Source organism: Arvicanthis niloticus, chromosome 22, assembly GCF_011762505.2.
Source record: "Arvicanthis niloticus isolate mArvNil1 chromosome 22, mArvNil1.pat.X, whole genome shotgun sequence".
In the NCBI taxonomy this organism is placed as follows: Eukaryota; Metazoa; Chordata; class Mammalia; order Rodentia; family Muridae; genus Arvicanthis; species Arvicanthis niloticus.
This window is the reverse complement of record NC_133429.1, coordinates 2,495,268-2,516,390: the sequence shown is the minus strand read 5'-3', so window position 1 is coordinate 2,516,390 and position 21,123 is coordinate 2,495,268. Positions and strand designations below refer to the sequence as shown.

Below are 21,123 nucleotides of genomic sequence, written 5' to 3'. Positions count from 1 at the left end.
ACTGATGCAGCAAGGAGCCTGCGGTTCCTTTAAGAAACCCGGCTCGGAGCGCAGGTCCGTGGTCCCGCCTCCCCCAATGGCAAAGTCGCCGGAGTAGCAGGTGCATTATCCAATAGTCGTGTTAGGGGCGGGGCCGAGTTCTGCTTACGGCCGCGGGTTGCGAAGGGCGTCGTCCGCGGTTGAGCGGGTCTCCTCTTAAAGGGGCCGCGCTGCCCCTCCGAGGCTGGGAGGAAAGAAGGTGGATGGAGTTTGGGGGCCTCAGAACGGTGAGAAAATCCTCGAGAGGGCGGCAGGTGGAGCCTGGAGAACTGGGAATGCTGTGGGCGAGGGTGGGCGGAGCCACGTTCCCTGATAATTTGGGGTTCCAGGTGAGCCCCTACTCTCCTTCGCCCTTCCTTTTTCTTCCGGCGAGTATGGGAAAAATGGATCACTGACTTTCACAGTGGTCATCTGGTCACCCCGAGGGACCTCTGCCAACCTACAACTCCAGTGCCCCACTTTCCAAATGATGCCGGTCCCCCCAGATCTCAAATTTCACTTTATGAAAGAAAAAAGTCCCCTAGTGGAAGCCGCCAGTTTCCATGTAGACGGTTAACCTTTGGCAGTTCCGTCCCCTCGGTTTCCCTATGTGCATCATGAAGCAGGCCACGGGCACACAGTTCTGGGGGGAATAAAAGGACGAAATTAGGAATGGCGTGCTCAAGGAGCCTGTCCCCGACTCCTCCTAGCCGGTGGGCTTCTGTCCCATCCTTTTGACCCCGGAGGGCCAGCCCTTGTTCGTCTCTGGTTTCCTTGGGAGCGTGACATTGCCCCTTTTGGAGCCTCAGTTTCCATCTCTTAAAAACGGAGGGACAAGCCGGGCGGTGGTGGCGCACGCCTTTAATCCCAGCACTTAGGAGGCAGAGGCAGGCGGATTTCTGAGTTTGAGGCCAGCCTGGTCTACAGAGTGAGTTCCAGGACAGCCAGGGCTACACAGAGAAACCTTTCTTGGGGGGGGGGGGTGGGGGGAGATGGAGGGACAGCTGGAGATGAGACACGGTCCGCACAGGAGACATAGGCTGCGGGTCTCACCGGGGGGTCACCTGGGGCGAACGGAACCGAGATCCGGGTCCAGGATGAGGCAGACGTCGAGCCGGGAGCCCCAACCCAAGCTCCGCCTCTAAGAATGCGAACAGGGTCATCCAGACCCCAGCTTTCCGCGTTATCCCTTCCAGCCAATCAGCTATGAAGACGGCTGCGCGCCGGGTTCCCATTGGTCACTTCCTTAGTGAATTTCTTTCCCTGATGCTTTATGTTTGCGGGGCTCTCTTTCCCGGAGAATCCTGCGGCTCAGCGCGATGAGAAGGCTGAGGATCAGAGACCAGCAGGCATTTGTCCGGAGCCACACAGCTCACCCTCAGCCTGTTCTTTGTCCTGTCCTTTCCACTGTTTCCGGTCCAGAGTCATCATGACCTTCTGCACACAGCTGATGCTCCTACTGTGGAAAAATTACACATATCGACGGAGACAACCGGTAACGCCCGCGGTATGCAGGTCGGGGGGCGATGGCAAGTGTCCATCACGGTCCTCCAGAGTCTCCTACACATTTTCTCCCCAGATCCAACTACTAGTGGAGTTACTGTGGCCCCTCTTCCTCTTCTTCATCCTAGTGGCCGTCCGTCACTCCCACCCGCCACTGGAGCACCACGAATGTGAGAGCCACTGTGTGTGTGGTGGGACAGGGACAAGCCTCTCCCGCCCTACCTGGTGCTGGGTCTGAGCTGGGTGTGGTGGGAGGCCGTATCATTTAATGAGCTGATAACAGAAGTAAGAGCTACTCTGAGCAGGTGCCTCCCCCCCCCCAGGCCACTTCCCAAACAAGCCATTACCATCGGCGGGCACGGTGCCCTGGCTGCAGGGCCTTGTCTGCAACGTAAACAATTCCTGCTTCCAACACCCAACGCCTGGCGAGAAGCCTGGGGTCCTGAGCAACTTTAAGGATTCCTTGTGAGTGAACTTGATAGGTGGGGGGTGGCTGGCGATTGGACTCTTGAGGCCCCGCCTCCTTCTCTCGTTGCTTCTCTACTCAGGATCTCGAGGCTTCTTGCTGATGCCCGCACAGCGCTGGGGGGCCAGAGCACCCAGGACATGCTGGCTGCCCTGGGGAAACTGATCCCCGTCCTCCAGGAGGTTGGAGGCGGAGGTAGAGACCGGGAACAGGAAACCCTCATCTTGTGGGGCTGTAATTCGGGCAGGGGATTGGGGAGGAGGCACCCCAAGCCACTCTTGGCCTACTGTCAGCATTCCCTCCCCCCAGCCTGGCCACAGGAGAGTAACCCACCGACCAAGCAAGGGTCAGTGACTGAACTCCTGGAGAAGATCCTGCAACGGGTGAGGAGAGGCTGGCCTGAGGAACTCCGATGTCGGCCTGGAATGAGCCCATGTCCCCTTCAACACTCCCTCCCCCCATTCCTTATTTGTAAAAGGGGGTGGCAGGAGCTCGTGGGGCTCAGTGGGGGGAGTGCACACCTCCATTCCAGATCAGGAAGTGGATGTGGGAGGATCTTGGGTCCAACATCATTCTTGGCCAGGGCACTACTGAGCGGTCCACCCAGGTCTCGGCCATCCTTGCTGTCTTCTTCTCAGGCGTCCCTGGAGCCTGTGCTGGGTCAAGCCCAGGATGCCATGAGGAAGTTCTTGGACACTGCCAGGGATCTTGTCCAGGAGGTGAGGGGCCCTAACCAGCCTCTACCCTGGAAGCAATATGTAGATAGGGAGGGGAAGGGAGACAGAACAGGTGCTCCTGGTCGGGTCCCTGCCTGGGTTCAGGCTCTAAGTTAGAAAAAGCTATGTGTGGTGGTGCGTCCCTCCCGCCAAACAGTGTGTTCCAGACAGGAAGTGGGAGAATTGTGAGTTTGAGGCTAGCCTGGGCTACAGAGTAAGACAGTATTTCATGTAAACAAACAAATGGGCAGGGGTGTAGGTCAGTGGATAGAGCATTTGTCCAGCATGTAGGAAACCCTGGATTCCACCCCTAACTCCCTGTAAACCAGTAGAGGTGACACTCTCCTGCCACTCCAGCACTCAGGAGGTAGAGACAGGTCAACATGGTAAGGCCAGCCAACCACATGAAACCCTGTTTCAAAAACAAAACCCAAAATAAAACAACAGAAGCCAAAAACCAAAAAAAGGGGACCGGATGGCCTGCAGGGGGCGTCCAGCGGCCTGCGTGGCTTTCTGCAGCTCCTGACACTGCCCAGCCTGTTGGAGCTCCGAGCTTTGCTGCAGAGACCCCGAGGGTCAGCTGGCTCTCTGGAGCTGGTTTCGGAGGTCCTCTGCAGTACCAAGGGGCCCAGCAGTCCAGGGGGCCTGTCCCTCAACTGGTACGAAGCCAACCAGCTCAGTGAGTTCATGGGGCCAGAGCTGGTTCCTGCCCTGCCTGACAGCAGTCTCAGTGAGTCCTTAGGGCTGTGTTGGGTTCCCAGTGGGGCCGGTGGAGGGTAGAGGGGTGCCCTGGGGCTCACGTTATCTCTCTCCCTCATACCAGGCCCCGCCTGCTCCGAGTTCTTGGGGGCACTGGATAACCACCCTGTGTCTCGGCTGCTCTGGAGGCGCCTGAAGCCATTAATCCTCGGGAAAATTCTCTTTGCACCCGACACAAACTTCACTCGGAAGCTCATGGCTCAGGTGAGATGCAGGAGCCAAGGAAGGGACAGCAATTGTACAGTACCCTTTGTCAGGTGGTCAGTGACAGTGACTGAGACTCGGGTGAGGGCCTGGGGGGTGTTCAGGAGTGGAACCCCTGCCTAGACTCCCTCAGTGAGGGACTGTGGAGGTGTGGTCAGGATGGAGACCCAGCTTGGAACCCCCAGATAAGCGCATGGGTTGTAGAACATAGGCCCCACCCTCCCAAGCCTCTGACCCTCCCATCTGCCCACCCCTCATAGGATTCCCTAGTTAGGACCTGGGGGGGGGGAGGGGTTGGGGCATGTGATTCAGAGGTAGAGCACTTGCCTAAAATCAATCCTCCAGTTAGGAGCTTTGAAGCAGGACTCAATGATTAGGGGTCACCTGGAATGCATGGGGCTCAGGGCTCTATCCCTAGAACTCGTGTGTGTGTGTGTGTGTGTGTGTGTGTATGTATGTATTTGTTTTTCCAGATAGGGTTTCTCTGTGTAGTCTTATCTGTCCTGGACTTGCTTTGTAGACCAGACTGGCCTCGAACTCACAGAGATCTGCCTGCCTCTACCTCCTGAATATTGGAATTAAAGGCCTGTGCCACTACGCCTGGCACCCTATTTTTATTTTTTTAAGGAAAAACAACTTGCTGGGCAGTGGTGGCGCACGCCTTTAATCCCAGCACTTGGGAGGCAGAGGCAGGCGGATTTCTGAGTTCGAGGCCAGCCTGGTCTACAGAGTGAGTTCCAGGACAGCCAGGGCTACACAGAGAAACCCTGTCTCGAAAAAACAAAAACAAAAACAAAACAAACAAACAAACAAACAAAAACAACAAAAAAAGGAAAAACAACTTAACCGCTGGCTCTTTTTTAGAGCCTGACCACACAGGCTGGTAGTTCCAGCACGCAGAAGGAAGTTGAGGCAGGAGCATGTGAAATTCCAGCCTAAGTTGTAGGGTGAGACACTGTCTCAAAATAATAAAACAACTGAGTGTGTTGGTGCACTCCTTCAATACCGGCATTTGGGGGCAGAGGCAGGCAGAGCTCTCCTAGTTCCAGGTCAGCCAGGGCTACACAGCGAGGCCCGATGATGAGGGTGAAGAGACAAAAATCCAGAGGTGCAGGGACAAGGGCGTGACCAGGTGCAGGGCAGATATGTGGACAGGCTGCCTGGCTCATCTCAGCTCCCCACTTGCAGGTGAACCAGACCTTCGAGGAGCTGGCTGTGTTGAGGGATATACACGAACTCTGGGGGGTGCTGGAACCCCAGTTCTTCAACTTCATGAATGACAGTACAAACGTGGCCATGCTTCAGGTGGGCAGGGTGGAAGCTGGTCTCTTCCGGGCTGTGATATGTAAATCGGGAAGGGGAGGGATGGTGACCCCCTCCTCACTTGTCATTTTTCTCCTTCCCTAGAGACTGCTGGGCGTGGTGGGCACAGGGCAGAGCCAGCAGACACCCAGAAGCCAGAAGCAGTTAGAGGCTATCAGAGACTTTCTGGACCCTAGTAGGGATGGCTACAGCTGGCGGAATGCCCACACAGACATGGGCCACCTGACAGGAATACTGGGCCAAATCATGGAGGTAAGGGGTTGTCATAGGACGTGGAATGAGCCTTTCTCTGGTGGCCTGAAAGGGACTGGCGCCAGACCCTGTCATGGAGGAGGGAGCAAAGAGACATCTGGGCTTTAAGTCTCAAGAGGGAGACTCCTGGTCATGTATATTGGTCACCTAGGGGTACGAGGGACCCAGGGGGAGGGGCTTAGGGGCTGGGGGTTCAGTCATACCCCAGAACCTGGGATTCATGTCCCCCTACAGTGTGTGTCCCTGGACAAGCTGGAGGCTATGCCCTCAGAGGAAGCTCTTGTGTCTCGTGCCCTGGAGCTGCTGGGTGAGCGCCGCCTCTGGGCAGGCATCGTCTTCCTGAGCCCAGAGCACCCTCTGGACCCATCTGAACTGTCATCTCCAGCCCTGGGTCCTGGACACCTACGATTCAAGATTCGAATGGATATCGATGATGTCACAAGGACCAATAAGATCAGGGACAAGTGAGAGGGAGCTTCAGTGGGGGTACCTAGGGTGTGGTGGGTGGGGTCACAACCCTGGCTATTGGAGGTGATAGATAGAACTTCATGGGGTGTGGCCAAGGGTCAGGGATGAGGTGGGAGGGAGGCTAGCCAAGAGCAGTGAAAGGCCAACCGAGTACAAAGAGAGGCCAGCCAATTACAGCCTGGGATCTTCCAAGTGTAGGGAGGGAAGCTAGCTAAGTCTGGTCTTGAATCTGGAGGAGAGAGCTGGGGAAGGTGTGATGGACAGGGTCCCTGGGTCTCTTCATTACCATGTAGCTTACCTGAATCTGGCATCTCTCAGGTTTTGGGACCCAGGTCCATCAGCAGATCCTCTCATGGACCTTCGGTATGTGTGGGGAGGCTTCGTGTACCTGCAGGACCTGCTGGAGCAGGCAGCTGTGCGTGTGCTGAGTGGCCGGGAGCCCTCGGCAGGCCTCTATCTGCAGCAGATGCCACACCCCTGCTACGTGGATGATGTGTGAGAGAGCCCTCCATCCTGTCTGGGTTCTGTGGTTTGGAGGGACCCTGCATGGAACGCAGGGGAGCTCAGGTTCTCCTGATAAAGAAACAAAGTGGCCTGTGATGGGATCTGGGACCTTGGGCTGGATCAGCACTCTGAGGCCGCCGCTGAGCCTGGGGACCCCTGGTGGACATTTGTGCCACATTTGCGTGTGTGCACCCTGTGCAGGGGCCCTCCAGTTGCACTACATAATCCCACCATCCTAGGTTCCTGCGGGTGCTAAGCCGCTCTCTGCCTCTGTTTCTGACTCTGGCCTGGATCTACTCAGTGGCGCTCACTGTGAAGGCCGTGGTGCGCGAGAAAGAGACACGGCTGCGAGAAACCATGCGTGCGATGGGGCTGAGCCGCGCGGTGCTCTGGCTAGGTTGGTTCCTCAGCTGCCTGGGACCCTTCCTGGTCAGCGCTGCGTTGCTGGTGTTAGTGCTTAAGGTGAGGGGTCCTCGCGGTCCGCCTGGTGGAGTGAAGCTTGGGGGCATGCATCCCTAACCCCCATCTTGGAACGGGCTCCTAAAAGTCTCCTGCTTTTCCCAGCTAGGGGACGTCCTTCCTTACAGCCACCCGGTTGTACTCTTCCTTTTCTTGGCGGCCTTCGCGGTGGCCACCGTCGCTCAGAGTTTTCTGCTCAGCGCCTTCTTCTCCAGGGCCAACATGGCAGCAGCCTGCGGGGGGCTCGCCTACTTCGCGCTCTATCTACCGTATGTGCTGTGTGTCGCCTGGCGCGAGCGCCTGCCCCTGGGCGGACTCTTAGCTGCGGTAAGAGGCATTCCGATCTGTGTAAGGGGATAGACACCCCCAAAGTGTTGCCAATTCCCTGGTCCATCTTTCTCTCCCCAGAGCCTGCTGTCCCCCGTAGCTTTTGGTTTTGGATGTGAAAGCCTGGCGCTACTGGAGGAGCAGGGGGATGGGGCTCAGTGGCACAATTTGGGCACAGGCCCCGCGGAGGATGTCTTCAGCCTGGTGCAGGTGTCTGCCTTCCTGTTGCTTGACGCTGTCATCTACGGCCTTGCTCTCTGGTACTTAGAGGCCGTATGCCCAGGTGGGCCATAGCGGAAGGGGCTGGGGTGGGGAACACACTGTCACCCTAGAGGCCAAGATGGAGTACGGCTGGGTAAAAGGAAAGGTGTTTTAGGTTGTCCTCTGGGATATGGTGATCCCAGAAGCCTTTCTGGATGAGGAGACAAGGACCTTGTGGCTAAAGTGCATAGATTTTGCCTCCTGCTGCTTGGTGTCTGCGTACAGTACAGCCTGCGTTAGGATAGATGGCGCCTCCTGCTGGAGTGTACTGTCACTGGCCTGACACACAAGAGATCATATTTTAGGGTGTGTCTCCAGGAGATTGGGTTTCTGGAAGTCAGTTACTAGCTATGCTGTCTCTAAGGAGCAGAGACCGATGCACGGAGGAGGCTGGGCTTCTTGGCCGCTCTTCCTGGATGCCCTGATTCCAAGTGTGTGGCCTGGAAGTTCTGACCTTCCATGGGTGTTATAAGTGTAACCGAGTGTCACTTTCCACCAGGCCAGTATGGAATCCCTGAACCATGGAATTTCCCCTTTCAGAGGAGCTACTGGTGTGGTCCTGGACCTCCCAAGAGTTCTGTCTTGGCCCCTGCCCCACAAGATCCCACGGGTGAGGTCCCATGACTCTTAGTAACCCTTGATGGTTTTGACTCCTTTGTCTTCCCTAGAGAAACAGGTCCAGTAAGGCAGTTCAATCCCCTGGGCACTCCAGATCCCTCGGCTCTGGCCACATCCCCTAGGGATCCCTCCCGAAGCCTCCGGCATGCTAAGCAAGCATTCTACCATCAAGTGCCTTCTCAGCCCCGCTGCTACCTTCTAGGCTCTCTCTCTCTCTGAGCCACACCACCCAGCACCTCCCTGGAGGGACTGTAGACAGAGGCTCTACCACTCACTGAGCCACACCCACACCCTGTCATTTTTATATTGAGACAGGGTCTCATGAAAGCTGCCCAGGCTGAGCCTCCCTCAACCTCCAGAGGAACTGAGCCAACAACTCTAACCACCACGCCAACCTCCCTTAAATCTTAATTGCACTGATAGCTCTGAAGGCTCTCTGGCCCACAGCCAACCCTGCTGTCCCTCCACAGTTCTGGTGGAAGAGCCACCACCTGGCCTGGTTCCTGGTGTCTCCATTCGAGGCCTGAAGAAGCACTTTCGTGGCTGTCAGCAGCCAGCCCTGCGAGGGCTCAACCTTGACTTCTACGAAGGCCACATCACAGCCTTTTTGGGTCATAACGGGGCTGGCAAGACAACCACACTGTGAGCTGCCAGCCACTATGCTGCCTTTCCCCAGCCTCAGTTTCCCCATCGATTCCCTAGACACTGGGGTTGGAGGATTCCCAGGTGCCCTGTGGAAGCAGGAACAGGGTCTAGTTTAGACACACAGTAGACTGAAGACATGGAGTTGCTGGGAGACAATTTCCCTTCCCTGTAAATGGAGAACAAGCTTACACATCCAGCCTGGGCATACAGCAGGAGCCCTCAAAGTGTGGGTGCCTCTTCTGTCCATGAAGGGCCACTTCTCAGATCCCTGAACCCACAGGTCCATCTTGAGCGGTCTCTTCCCACCCAGTGGTGGCTCAGCCTCCATCCTGGGCCATGATGTGCAAACCAACATGGCAGCCATCCGGCCCCACCTGGGCATCTGCCCACAGTACAATGTGCTGTTTGACATGTGAGTTCTGGTGGGCTGAGATGGAGGTGGTGGGAGGGGCTGGCCTCCTCTGAGACACACCCCAAGGGAGTCTCTGTCCATCACCCCTGGCCACAGGCTGACCGTGGAAGAGCATGTTTGGTTCTACGGCCGTCTGAAAGGTGTGAGTGCAGCCACCCTAGGCCCTGAGCAGGAACAGCTGATTCGGGATGTAGGGCTCATCCCCAAGCGGGACACTCAGACGCGTCACCTCTCTGGTGAGCGGGCCTTCAGAGGCCCCCTCCATGGTGGGGAGGGGTGTAGGACCTCAGGGCTGACAGGGCACTGGTGTACACTCAGGTGGGGAAGGCCTGTCACTCTCTCCTGTTGCTGTAAATAGTATTTGGGGGTTTCTACCCTACCTTAGATCATTTTGTTCCCAAATAAAAGACACAAACCTTTATATTTATAATAAGCCTTAAAACACTGGAGCTGGTCAGATGTCAGCCCTATGCTGTTTGTCCACTTCCCTGTGGGTAACCCGACATACGCTTGATGTATTCCACCTGGGCCACTCCTCCTCCACTGGCCTCAGGACTCCATGGTGCCCTCCACCTTCTGTCTCCTGGTCTCTACCTCTGACACAGGCTCAGCTACAACCTGTGGGCTTTATAATTACAGGTGTGAGGGCTACACAACAAAGCTTCTGTACTTGAGGGTCTGCTTGTCTTGGAGCAGGCAGATCTAGGGATACAGAGTTCAGCATTAGAATACAAGCAGCATCAGACCCACCCACTACTCTCCTCCTACCAGGTGGAATGCAGCGGAAACTTTCTGTGGCCATTGCCTTTGTGGGTGGCTCTCGTGTGGTTATCATGGATGAGCCCACTGCTGGTGTGGACCCCGCTTCCCGCCGCGGCATTTGGGAATTGCTACTTAAATACAGAGGAGGTAAGAGTTGGAAGATGGAATGGGATGTCCCGAGGTTCCCTTGGCTTCTGCTTGAGGGGCCACAAAAGGTTTCTAACTATGAAAAAGCTAACGATGGTGGGATGGGGTTTTGAGGAATGCACAGGAGTTTGCTGCATAGGGTTAGGAGATGCCTGGGTCTTTACCTGGTTGACTCCCATGGGTTGGGTGTCTCTGTCCAGGTCGGACACTGGTCCTCTCCACTCACCACCTGGATGAGGCGGAGCTCTTGGGAGACCGTGTGGCCATGGTGGCAGATGGCTCTTTGTGCTGCTGTGGGTCCCCACTTTTCTTGCGCCGACACTTGGGCTGCGGTTACTACCTGACACTGGTGAAGAGTTCTCCGTCCCTCCTCACCTGTGATGCAAAGGTGAGGGTTAGAGCTAGTTCCTGAGCCTTGTCCCCAGCTCTGTCCTGCTGAGATGGATCATTGTCTTTGTTTGAAGGGAGACAGTGAGGATCCCAGACGGGAAAAGAAGTCAGACAGCAAGGACAAGATGGAAGGTGAGCCTGGGCCAGGAGACTCCTAAGGGAAGGGCAGGGTAACATCCACTTAACTCACAGCAGCAGAACTGCAGACTTGACCTCTGTGCTTCCCTACCCTGCCCCAGAAGGTCTTATCCCTGACCTCTGCCCACAGACACAGTATTCACACAAGGAGCCGCGGACAAGAGCAGCCAGGCCCCAGCTCCCAATGCAGTCCCCGTCAACCCCAGCACAGCCCAGATACTGGAGCTAGTGCGGCAGCATGTCCCTGGAGCACAGCTGGCGGAGGCGCTGCCCCATGAGCTGGTGTTCACACTGCCCTACGGGGGAGCCCTGGATGGCAGCTTCGCCATGGTCTTCCAAGAGCTGGATCGGCAACTGGACCTTCTGGGGCTCAGCGGCTATGGAATCTCGGACACCAGCCTGGAGGAGGTGTGGGACCTACTGGGAATTTGAAGGATGAGTAGGAATCTGTTTGTGGATAGCAGGGGGGACTCCAGAGAGTTCTCAGGGAAGGTGGACAGCTGGGAAGTGTCTTGAGGAGGTCTGGGGGGACCAGTGGTGTATGAGGGGTCCGTCCTGTGAGTCTCTTGCTCTGTCTCTTCAGATCTTCCTAAAGGTGGTGGAGGACGCACACAGAGAAGGTGCATCTTAACTCTGTGACCCTTCAAACCAACCCTGGTCCAGAGCCAAACAAGCCTGAGACTCGTTCCAGTCCTTGGCTGGGTCTGTCCTTCGTGCAGAACCCTGAGTCCCTCCCTGGCACTGGCAACAAGCCCTCACTTTGAACTCTGGCCTCCATTTTCCCCAGAGGCTCTGGCTTCCTTTTTCCTGGAAACAAGACCCTGTCCCCAGCCCTGCCCCATTGGTTCCACAGGTGGTGACCCCAGACAGCAGCTGCACCTTCACACATCCCCTCCGCAGGCCCCCACAGGGCCAGAGGCATCAGTTCTGGAGAATGGGGAGCTGGGTGAGTCTCTCCCCCACTCAGATCCCTCGTGGCCCCCAGGATGCCAGAGCTCACCTTCCCATCCATCCCTCACAGCTAAGCTGGTGCTGGATCCCCAAGCCCCACAGGGCTCTGCACCCAACGCCGCCCAAGTGCAAGGCTGGACACTTACCTGCCAACAGCTCCGGGCTCTGCTCCACAAGCGTTTTCTGCTTGCTCGCCGCAGCCGCCGGGGCCTGTTTGCACAGGTGACCATGCCCAACACTGAGGAGGATGAGTGACTGTCCTGGGGTGTCTGTTGTCCATGCTGGCTATCCTTCAGTGACTACATTCCACAACAACGCATGCGTTTCTGCTGTTGTAGAGGGTGCTGGGGAGTCAGGGGAGGTGGTAGAGCGGGGGTGGGGGCAGGGTAGAGTGTGTGGAGGTGGATGCTGACAGAATTGTCCCCCAGATCGTGCTGCCTGCCCTCTTTGTGGGCCTGGCCCTGTTCTTCAGCCTCATTGTGCCTCCGTTTGGCCAGTACCCACCCCTGCAGCTCAGCCCTGCTATGTACGGCCCTCAGGTCTCCTTCTTCAGGTGGGTGCTGGGCACAGTGAGCAGGTGACCTTGGGAGGGTCATGGGATGGCCATAGTCACAGTGCTGACCTGTCACCCTGCAGTGAGGATGCTCCTGGGGACCCCAACCAGATGAAGCTGCTGGAGGCTCTGCTAAGGGAAGCCGGGCTGCAGGACCCCAGTGTGGAGGGCAAAGCTGCCAGGTGAGGCCCACCCAGCCAACTCTCCCTGGCTATTTACCCCCTCAGCATTGCCTCAGTGTTTCCTCTTAGGCTCTCTCTGCCCTTTCTTTCCCTGGAGCTCTGCCTTGTGACTTCCATGGTCTGCCTCAGTTTCCCTCTATGGTCCCTTGCTTCTGTGCCCCTTGGGCTCTGGTGAGCATGGCTCTCTTGTCTCATTGGACTGTGGGGTCTGTGTCTCCTGTGGCACTTGCCTAGCACCCACAACCCTTCTTTACTCCACAGGGGATCTGAGTGTACACATTCCCTGGCTTGCTACTTCATGGTCCCTGAGGTCCCTCCAGATGTGGCTAGCATCCTGGCCAGCGGCAACTGGACTCCAGAATCTCCATCCCCGGTCTGCCAGTGCAGCCAGCCTGGAGCCCGCCGCCTGTTGCCAGATTGCCCAGTTGGGGCTGGGGGTCCGCCACCACCCCAGGCTGTGGCTGCCTTTGGGGAGGTGGTCCAGAACCTCACTGGCCGAAATGTGTCTGACTTTCTGGTGAAGACGTACCCCAGCCTGGTGCGCCGGGGGTGAGCACCCAAGCTCCGTGTGCTCAGCATCGGGGGGGCTGGGCAGGTTCTCAGGCCCTCTTACCTTCTTATTTGATGGTCTAACTCTGTACCCTGCATGTCTCTCCCGCAGCCTGAAGACCAAGAAGTGGGTAGATGAGGTCAGGTGAGGAGCGACCTGGTCTGGGAAACGCTATCTCTTCCTTCCCCACGCCTTCTGCTCATCTACCCACTCCCCAACCCCTCGCTCTACCTGTCTCCTCCCTAAACCATTTCCCAGATACGGGGGCTTCTCCCTGGGAGGCCAAGATCCAGACCTGCCCTCAGGGCGTGAGGTGGTTCGCACAGTGGCAGCCATGCGGGCACTGCTGGGCCCCCAACCTGGCAATGTGCTGGATCGTATCCTGAATAACCTCACGCAGTGGGCCCTTGGCCTTGACACCCGGAACAGCCTCAAGGTGGGAGCTGGAGCTGGCAGGCGGGGGTGGCCCAGAACACCCAAGGTCACACACATCTCTGAACCTTATGGCCCTTGCTCTGCCCAGATCTGGTTCAACAACAAGGGCTGGCATGCCATGGTGGCCTTTGTGAACAGAGCCAACAATGGACTCCTGCATGCCCTCCTACCATCTGGTCCAGTCCACCATGCCCACAGCATCATTACCCTCAACCATCCTTTGAACTTGACCAAGGAGCAGCTGTCTGAAGCTACGCTGTGAGTCCATCTGTTTACTGTCCGTGGTCATGTTGGTCAGGGGTGGTGGAGACTGGGTTGGAGCCTTTCTTGTGCCCAGGGCTGGTGACAAAGTGTCATGCCAACAAACACTGCATAGGCCAGGCAGCATGGTAGTACAAGCCTTTCAATTCCAGCACACAAGAGGCAGAGGCAGGCAGATCTCTGTGTGCTGAGGCCAACCTGGTTTATATACATAGAGAGTTCTAGGTTATATATGGACACCTGTGGCAGGATTTTCCCTGTCCAATTACATTAAAATATTAGTGCAGGAGGAGGCCTGTGATTGAACAGGGAAAAGGAAGGCAGAGCTAAGAGTTGAAGAGAGAAGAGTGTCTGAGGAGAGAGAGAGAGAGGAAGGAGGCAAGATGGATGACAGACAGGAAGAAGATTCTGAACCAGCATGGTTTTAAATATCCATAGGTAGATATGATTTCATATACAGATGGAATGATTGGGATAGCTGTCTAATCTGTGGGGCATCTTGTGATTTGAGAATTACTGATAGATAAATCTGACTGATTAACTGATTAAGCTTCTAGAGTTTTGATTTTACCAGGTTACTGGATATTGTGACGGCTAACCACGAGGTGGGCGGTCATTAAATGGGGCTGGCATGGCCTCAACCATACCAAGAGAAATTAGCAAGTTAGGTGGAGACATCTCAGGGGCCCCAGGCCAGAGGGTCTGCTGAGATGAGAACACCCTTCTAGAAGGCTACTGGAATGTGGGACTGCCGACTACAGGGGGGTTAGGGTATCGGCTCCAGAGACAAGTGAACCAGAGCTAGGAATACTGTGACCAGCCGCTGTGGGGGCTAGCTAGGGACAAAGGTGGCGGGACCATGCTGGGGCTGAGTTGCTAGCAGTAGCACAGGGAGCATCTGCTGCACGCATCCATCTTTTTTATTATATCCCAAAATAGACACCCTGTCTCAAGAAAACAGTAGCCTGGTTTATAAAGTGAGTTCCAGGACAGCCAGGACACACAAAGAAACCTGTCTCAATAAATAAATAAATAAATAAATAAATAAATAAATAATAAAACAAAACAAGCAAACATCAAGAAAAGGGGTAGAGAGACAAAGATAGAGAGGCAGAGACATAGAGACAGACAGACAGACAGACAGACAGACAGACAGACAGACAGACACAGAAACAGAAAAAACTTTCAGGCTGAGGAACATCCACATATCCTGGAACTTGTTCCACTTTCACCAAAAAAACCCAGACTTCATATGCCTATACCCCCAAATTGCCTTGCCCTGTCTCCTATGGGAGATCAGTCGCAGACACCTCAACATCAGGACCCATTCTGCTCTGAGCCACCCCTGACCTCTCACCCACAGGATAGCCTCCTCCGTGGATGTCCTTGTCTCCATCTGTGTGGTCTTTGCCATGTCATTTGTCCCAGCCAGCTTTACCCTGGTCCTCATAGAGGAACGCATCACCAGAGCCAAGCATCTACAGCTGGTCAGCGGCTTGCCCCAAGCCCTCTACTGGCTTGGCAACTTCCTCTGGGACATGGTGTGTGTGGCTAATTGCCTGGTAGGGATGGATGGACATTCGGCAACAAGAGAGGAAGGGGAGGCACAGCCCCTTGTCCTCTGAACTACTGAGGTGACTTTTGTCTTGAATACAGTGTAATTACTTGGTGGCAGTGTGCATAGTGGTGCTCATCTTCCTGGCCTTTCAGCAGAGAGCCTATGTGGCCCCAGAGAACCTGCCTGCTCTCTTACTCTTGCTACTGTTGTATGGGTGAGATATCCTGTCCCTTGGGGTCTACTCCTCTGAGGTGTGGGGGGGAAAGGGATCTGTAATAACTGAAAAAAAAAGACTCTGAGGTCCAAGAAGACCTCAAAAATGATGGAATTCAGGGGTTGGAGAGATGGCTCAGTGACTAAAAAAAAAACACAAGCTGCTCTTTTAGAGGACCCAAGTTCAGTTTACAGCACCCACATGGCAGCTCATAACCTTCTGTAACTCCACGTTCAGGGGAATTGATGCCCTCTTATGACCTCTGCAAGTACCAGGCACACACATGATATCTGTACATAGAAGCAGCAAAACATTTATATACATAAATAAAAATGAATAAACCTTAAAAAAAATTAAAGGCATTAAAGGTAGCTCATACCAGCACTTGGGAAACAGAGGCAAGTTGATCACTGTGAGTTCAAGGACAAACTTGGCTACATTGTGAGAACGGGAGAGAGAGAGAGAGAGAGAATGAATTATGAGCTTAGCTAATGTGGCCTTAAAAGCTCACCACATCCCCACACATAGCACAAATCTGATGTGTGGCTGCCTTTGGCAACATCCAACATGTGAAAACACCAGTAGCAACTATCACCCTTTCCTTCCAGCTGGTCTATCACACCACTCATGTACCCAGCCTCCTTCTTCTTCTCTGTGCCCAGCACGGCCTATGTGGTGCTCACCTGCATCAACCTCTTCATTGGCATCAACAGCAGCATGGCCACCTTCGTGCTGGAACTACTTTCAGATCAGGTGGTACCTCTGCACAAAACCTGGGGCTGGGGATGGGGCTGAGTTATCAGGCCCCATTGGGTTTAGCTACTGACCTCCTAGGTTCTACCTACCCTGAACAGAACCTGCAAGAAGTGAGCTGGATCCTGAAGCAGGTGTTTCTTATCTTCCCCCACTTCTGCCTTGGCCGAGGGCTCATTGACATGGTGCGGAACCAGGCCATGGCAGATGCCTTTGAGCGCTTAGGTGAGAATCAGACATTCTCAAGTGGGTACTATGAACAGCATGATTGAGAGTGCTATTTCCAAATTCAGTTATATGGGATGGGGACACATTGCCTTTTTTGTTTGTTTTTTGTTTTTTTGTTTGTTTGTTCGTTTGTTCGTTTGTTTGTTTTTTCAAGACAGGGTTTCTCTGTGTAGCCCTGGCTGTCCTGGAACTCACTCTAGTGAGGCTAGAGGCTAGAGGCTGTCCTCGAACTCAGAAATCCGCCTGCTTCCGCCTCCCAAGTGCTGGGATTAGACACATTGCCTTTAAGTGAACAATTTTAGGTGGCACAAAAATTGTGTCAAATTAAAGGTGAAGAAAATTTAAAGGGTCATATCATGAAAGGCCTATGACTATACATAGGGGAGCATGTGAAACCTTACAGTCTAAGTCAGTTACACCCTAGCAGTATAAGTTGTCTTGGTCATTTTTTGAGTCTACAGTGATCTGGACAGGGGGCAAGACCCAGTCCTTCCTGTCCCCACAGGAGACAAGCAATTCCAATCACCTCTACGCTGGGACATCATTGGCAAGAACCTCCTGGCCATGGTGGCCCAGGGGCCTCTGTTTCTCCTCATCACACTCCTGCTCCAACACCGCAACCGCCTCCTGCCACAGTCAGTAGGGACCAGGTGAGGGCAGCAGGGATCAGAGTCCCTTCCTTGGGTCCACTCACCTGTCTATCCTCAGACCAAAACCAAGACTGCTGCCGCCCCTGGGGGAGGAGGATGAGGATGTGGCTCAGGAGCGTGAGCGGGTGACCAAGGGGGCCACCCAGGGTGATGTACTGGTCCTCAGGGACTTGACCAAGGTAGGCACAGGGTAAGGCAAGTGCCCAGGTGAGTGGGGGGGGGGCATGGGTACTCCATCCTTTCTAAAGGGGCCCTACCCCTGCAGGTGTACCGTGGGCAGAGGAGCCCAGCAGTGGATCGCCTGTGCTTAGGGATCCCCCCTGGGGAGGTGAGTCCATAGCAGAGCACCCAGTGCTGAATCTTGCGAGGTGGCAAGCTTCCTGGTGGTTTTGCCTACTTCCTATCTGCCCACCTCTCCTGAGCCCCTTGGCGTGACCTCACTGGGCTGTGCTGTGTACGTGCTGTGCATCCATCATATTTCATTAAGCACCTCCTGTCACCTAATTTTGGGGCTCGTATTTATTTTTGTGGCACTAGAAGTAGAACCCAGAGTCTCAGAAGTGCCTACCGAAAGCTGTACAGCTAATCCACACTGCCAGCCCCTCACTGGGCCACTCTAGGCTGGCACTCCGTCACTGAACTATGCCCCTGCTCTGAGCTCCTTATTGAGCCACCAGCCCTCATTAGGCACCTGCTGTGTGCTCATGTTTTTTGAGCATACACGGTGACCACTGAAGGGGTGTGAATGTTACTCTGGTGGGGATCACCTTTGTCACACACTAACAGCATTCATTGAACCCCTACTGTATACATCCTGTATCAAGTCCTTCTCAGTTAAAATTTCTTAGGCCCCCTACACATGCACAAATTCTTGCTGGCTCTGGTTCAGTGGCTGTCTTTTACATGTCAGAACACATCTGAGATCACGGGTGAGCCTACTGAGACAGGAGGATCAGGTGTTCAGGGTCGTCTTTGACTACATAGGGAGTTCAAAGCCGGTCTGGGTTACATGAGACCCTGTCTCTAAAACCACAGATAACTGAATCAAAGATGCTATCCTGGGTGCCCCGAGCCATTCTCTGCTAGATGAGACAGTTCTACCTCTCCCAGATTCTAGTGCCCTGGGCCCCAGCTCGCCCCCATACTCCCTTACCTGGTAACTCTAGGGACTGTGGATTGCAGCCCTAGACTAGGGCTAGGAAGGGTTTGTGGGTTCCTTGCAGTGTTTCGGACTGCTGGGTGTCAACGGGGCAGGAAAGACATCCACCTTCCGCATGGTGACGGGGGACACGCTGCCCAGCAGTGGGGAAGCAGTGCTGGCAGGCCACAAGTAAGATGCTCCTTGTACCCTGAACCCATTCTGTCCCTTGAGTGAATGTGGTCCTTCACCAGCCTAGTCCCTGGGATCTACACCCTTCTGTGCATGGCCCACATGCCCTGAGACTCCTGTGCTCTCCGCAGACATCCATGCAACCCTGCGTGGGTGGCGTGTAAGCTCTTTAGCTTCCTGTCCCCATCATAGTGTAGCCCAGGAGCCGTCTGCCGCGCACCGCAGCATGGGCTACTGTCCCCAGTCTGATGCCATCTTCGACCTGCTGACCGGCCGGGAACATTTGGAACTGTTTGCACGCCTGCGTGGGGTGCCCGAGGCCCAGGTTGCCCAGGTGAACACACCCAGTCCCTGTGTAGCCAGGGCCTCGCCCCTCTCGGTATGGCCACGCCCATGCTCAACTGGTCCCGCTCCGCAGACTGCTCTCTCTGGCCTGGTGCGCCTGGGCCTTCCTAGCTATGCAGACCGACCCGCGGGTACCTACAGTGGAGGCAACAAACGGAAACTGGCGACAGCCCTGGCTCTGGTTGGTGACCCAGCTGTGGTCTTTCTGGTGCGTGGAGGCGAGATCTGAGTGGGTTGTGGGTGGGAACAGAATGACTGGAGCCGAGCCTTGGTGAACTGGGGCCTAAGCCCCAGTCTGAGGCCATAGGGGAGGTGCCTGTGCAAAACCTGGCTTCATTTGGGCTTCACCTAAGCATAGTGGGGTCTGTTGAAGTGTGCTCTAGCTTAGACAGGACGGAGCCCCAGTGGGCAGGCTTTGAGGCCATCACTACAGTCCCACCAGGCTCAGAGTCCGTACGTATCTCCTTTGCAGGACGAGCCCACCACAGGCATGGACCCAAGTGCGCGACGATTTCTTTGGAACAGTTTGCTGTCGGTGGTACGCGAGGGCCGCTCTGTAGTGCTCACTTCGCACAGGTGAGCTCCAGGGCCAAACTCTGGCCACCTCACAGGATAAGGTGATCCTGAACCCACTGAAGTCCCTAGGGTGAGACAGAGGATGGTCCCCGATCAGGCAGGCTGGGCGCAGCCACGTTCACACTGTCACTTGCAGCATGGAGGAGTGCGAAGCGCTCTGCACGCGCCTGGCCATCATGGTTAATGGGCGGTTCCGCTGTCTGGGAAGCGCTCAGCATCTCAAAGGCAGGTGAGCAAGACAGGTAGGACCCGCACGAAGAGCGCTGTGGGTGTGGTTAGGGCTAGAAGCTGGGGGCAGGACCTCTTAGGGGCGGAGCCAGACTGTTTAAGGAAACCCTGGGAAGATGGAAGTGTTCGGAGGAGTTATTTGGATGGAGTCCATAGGAGGTGAGGATTGTCCCTGTCCTTGGGCACAGGTGTACCAGATCCTTTTAGTGGGCGTGGTCTCTTAGACTCGTGGGCGTGGCTCGCAAGCAGAGCAGGGTGAGGAGTTGGCTTGGGTCCCAGTGTACAAGACAGGCTAGGGACAGGTCTAGTGGATGTAGGGAGCAGCGAGAGATTTCTAGAAGCAATGGGGGCATGGCCTGCATCCCTGGTCCTGTCCCCTCCAGGTTTGGGGCTGGCCACACACTGACTCTCAGGGTCCCACCGGACCAGCCGGAACCGACGATAGCCTTCATCGTGGCCACATTCCCTGGCGCTGAACTCCGGGAGGTGCATGGCAGCAGGCTGCGCTTCCAGCTGCCACCGGGGGACGGATGCACCCTGGCACGCGTGTTCAGGGAGCTGGCTGCGCAGGGCAAGGCCCATGGTGTGGAGGACTTCTCTGTGAGCCAGACCACTCTGGAGGAGGTGACTTCGGGCACCATCAAAGGGCTTGAAGGGAATAGCTGAGGGGCCTCACTACCCTGGGCTGACATCCCCACCCCCATGCCTTTCTGTCCCCTCCATGTTTCTGCCCTGCCAGGTGTTTCTATATTTCTCCAAAGACCAAGGGGAAGAGGAGGAGGGCAGTCTGCCCGAGACTGAAGCGGTGGAGGTTCCCACATCGGGCCTGCAGCATCCCAAACGCATCAGCCGATTCCTGGAAGACCCCAGCTCTATAGAGACCATGATCTGAGCATGCCTGCCTTGGGACTGAGTGGCAAAGCTCAGACAGAGGGTCTCTGTACCATACACTGGCTCCCAGAGAGATGTGGGCTCTGGGGGAAATAAAAAGAAACAAGGAGACCATGACTGAGTTTGTTTTAGGAGTCCTAGCTGTACGGTGTCACACACTATCGCATGTACAGCATGTGCGTGTGTCTGTGGTCACAGAGGTGATGGCTGCTGTGACAGCCAGGCAGTGCCTGCGATGTGGACACTCCCAGTCACAGGTATCCTGATCTGCGTGTACCTATGTGGGTCTGATACCCAAGGGTGGGGCTTGTGAGTGTTTCTGACTGTGAAGTGGAGGTGAGGTCAGGCTTGTGGAATGTTCCGGACAGTGTAGAGGACCCTGGTACTTTCCTGGCCAGACCAGAAGCCCACTCCAGAGCCAGCCAGTCTTCATCCTGAGACAACCTCCCAAACCCACCCCCAGCCATCCAACTATGAGTGGGAGCCACGGGACCCTTAAGGGGCTCCTTGGCTGGGTTTGTGGTTGGCCCAGAGCTTGGAGAGTGGGCCTAGGCCCCACAGGCTGCGGCCTTTCTGGGCTGTGTTCTGGAGAGCCACCCAGTGTGTCTGAGGTCAGTGGGGCTTGGGATGGTTTAGGGACAGGGTGTGTAAATCAGATAGGACTTCTGGGTGTCATCCATGTGTCCTGAGGCTCGGAGCTGGGATGTGGAAGGCAGAGGGGGAACAGGACCAACTGGAGGCCAGCAGGGCAGTGGAGCGCCTGGGTTGCAGGATTGGACCTTCAGGTCCTGTGGTCTCCAGTAGATTGCAGGGCTGGGGTCTATAGGAAATGGGGGTCACCTATGTGTGGTGAGGGAGTCAGGAGGCGTCTGTTCGATTTGTGTGTGATCCTCCATTGCCCAGCCTCCTCAGTCTTGCATCTCAGTATACATATGACAACTGCCTTTTTTGACCGTACGGTATGTCCCAGTGTGGGTCAGCTAATGCCTAAGTCAGGAGGCCACACAGCCTCAGGACACAGACTGCAAGTGGAAGGTGGCCTGCTG

At 55.5% G+C, this 21,123-nt stretch overlaps 1 protein-coding gene across 6 annotated transcripts; it reads left to right on the top strand.

Moving 5' to 3' along the window:
* Positions 1-106: 106 nt before the first annotated feature.
* On the top strand, positions 107-20,191 carry Abca7 (ATP binding cassette subfamily A member 7). Of its 6 annotated transcripts, none has more exons than XM_076919527.1 (47): positions 108-266; positions 1,441-1,513; positions 1,598-1,691; positions 1,845-1,986; positions 2,070-2,182; positions 2,297-2,370; positions 2,626-2,706; positions 3,223-3,433; positions 3,527-3,666; positions 4,855-4,971; positions 5,074-5,241; positions 5,476-5,705; positions 6,028-6,204; positions 6,453-6,675; positions 6,778-6,999; positions 7,081-7,282; positions 7,760-7,870; positions 8,349-8,520; positions 8,804-8,935; positions 9,032-9,171; positions 9,707-9,844; positions 10,045-10,232; positions 10,309-10,366; positions 10,503-10,780; positions 10,956-10,992; positions 11,226-11,318; positions 11,394-11,545; positions 11,752-11,876; positions 11,960-12,058; positions 12,320-12,607; positions 12,720-12,752; positions 12,867-13,044; positions 13,132-13,301; positions 14,668-14,845; positions 14,961-15,076; positions 15,685-15,829; positions 15,931-16,054; positions 16,563-16,692; positions 16,766-16,886; positions 16,973-17,035; positions 17,931-18,037; positions 18,230-18,371; positions 18,456-18,590; positions 18,855-18,958; positions 19,095-19,187; positions 19,570-19,810; positions 19,926-20,191. In XM_076919527.1, exons 2-47 carry the CDS (start codon positions 1,448-1,450, stop codon positions 20,076-20,078), a joined length of 6,504 nt encoding a protein of 2,167 aa, XP_076775642.1. In that variant the 5' UTR covers positions 108-266; positions 1,441-1,447; the 3' UTR covers positions 20,079-20,191. The 6 variants fall into 6 exon arrangements, 4 of the variants coding, with proteins under 4 accessions (XP_076775643.1, XP_076775642.1, XP_076775641.1 ...); XM_076919526.1 differs by having other exon boundaries at positions 3,190-3,433; XM_076919525.1 differs by having other exon boundaries at positions 3,151-3,433.
* Positions 20,192-21,123: the final 932 nt, after the last annotated feature.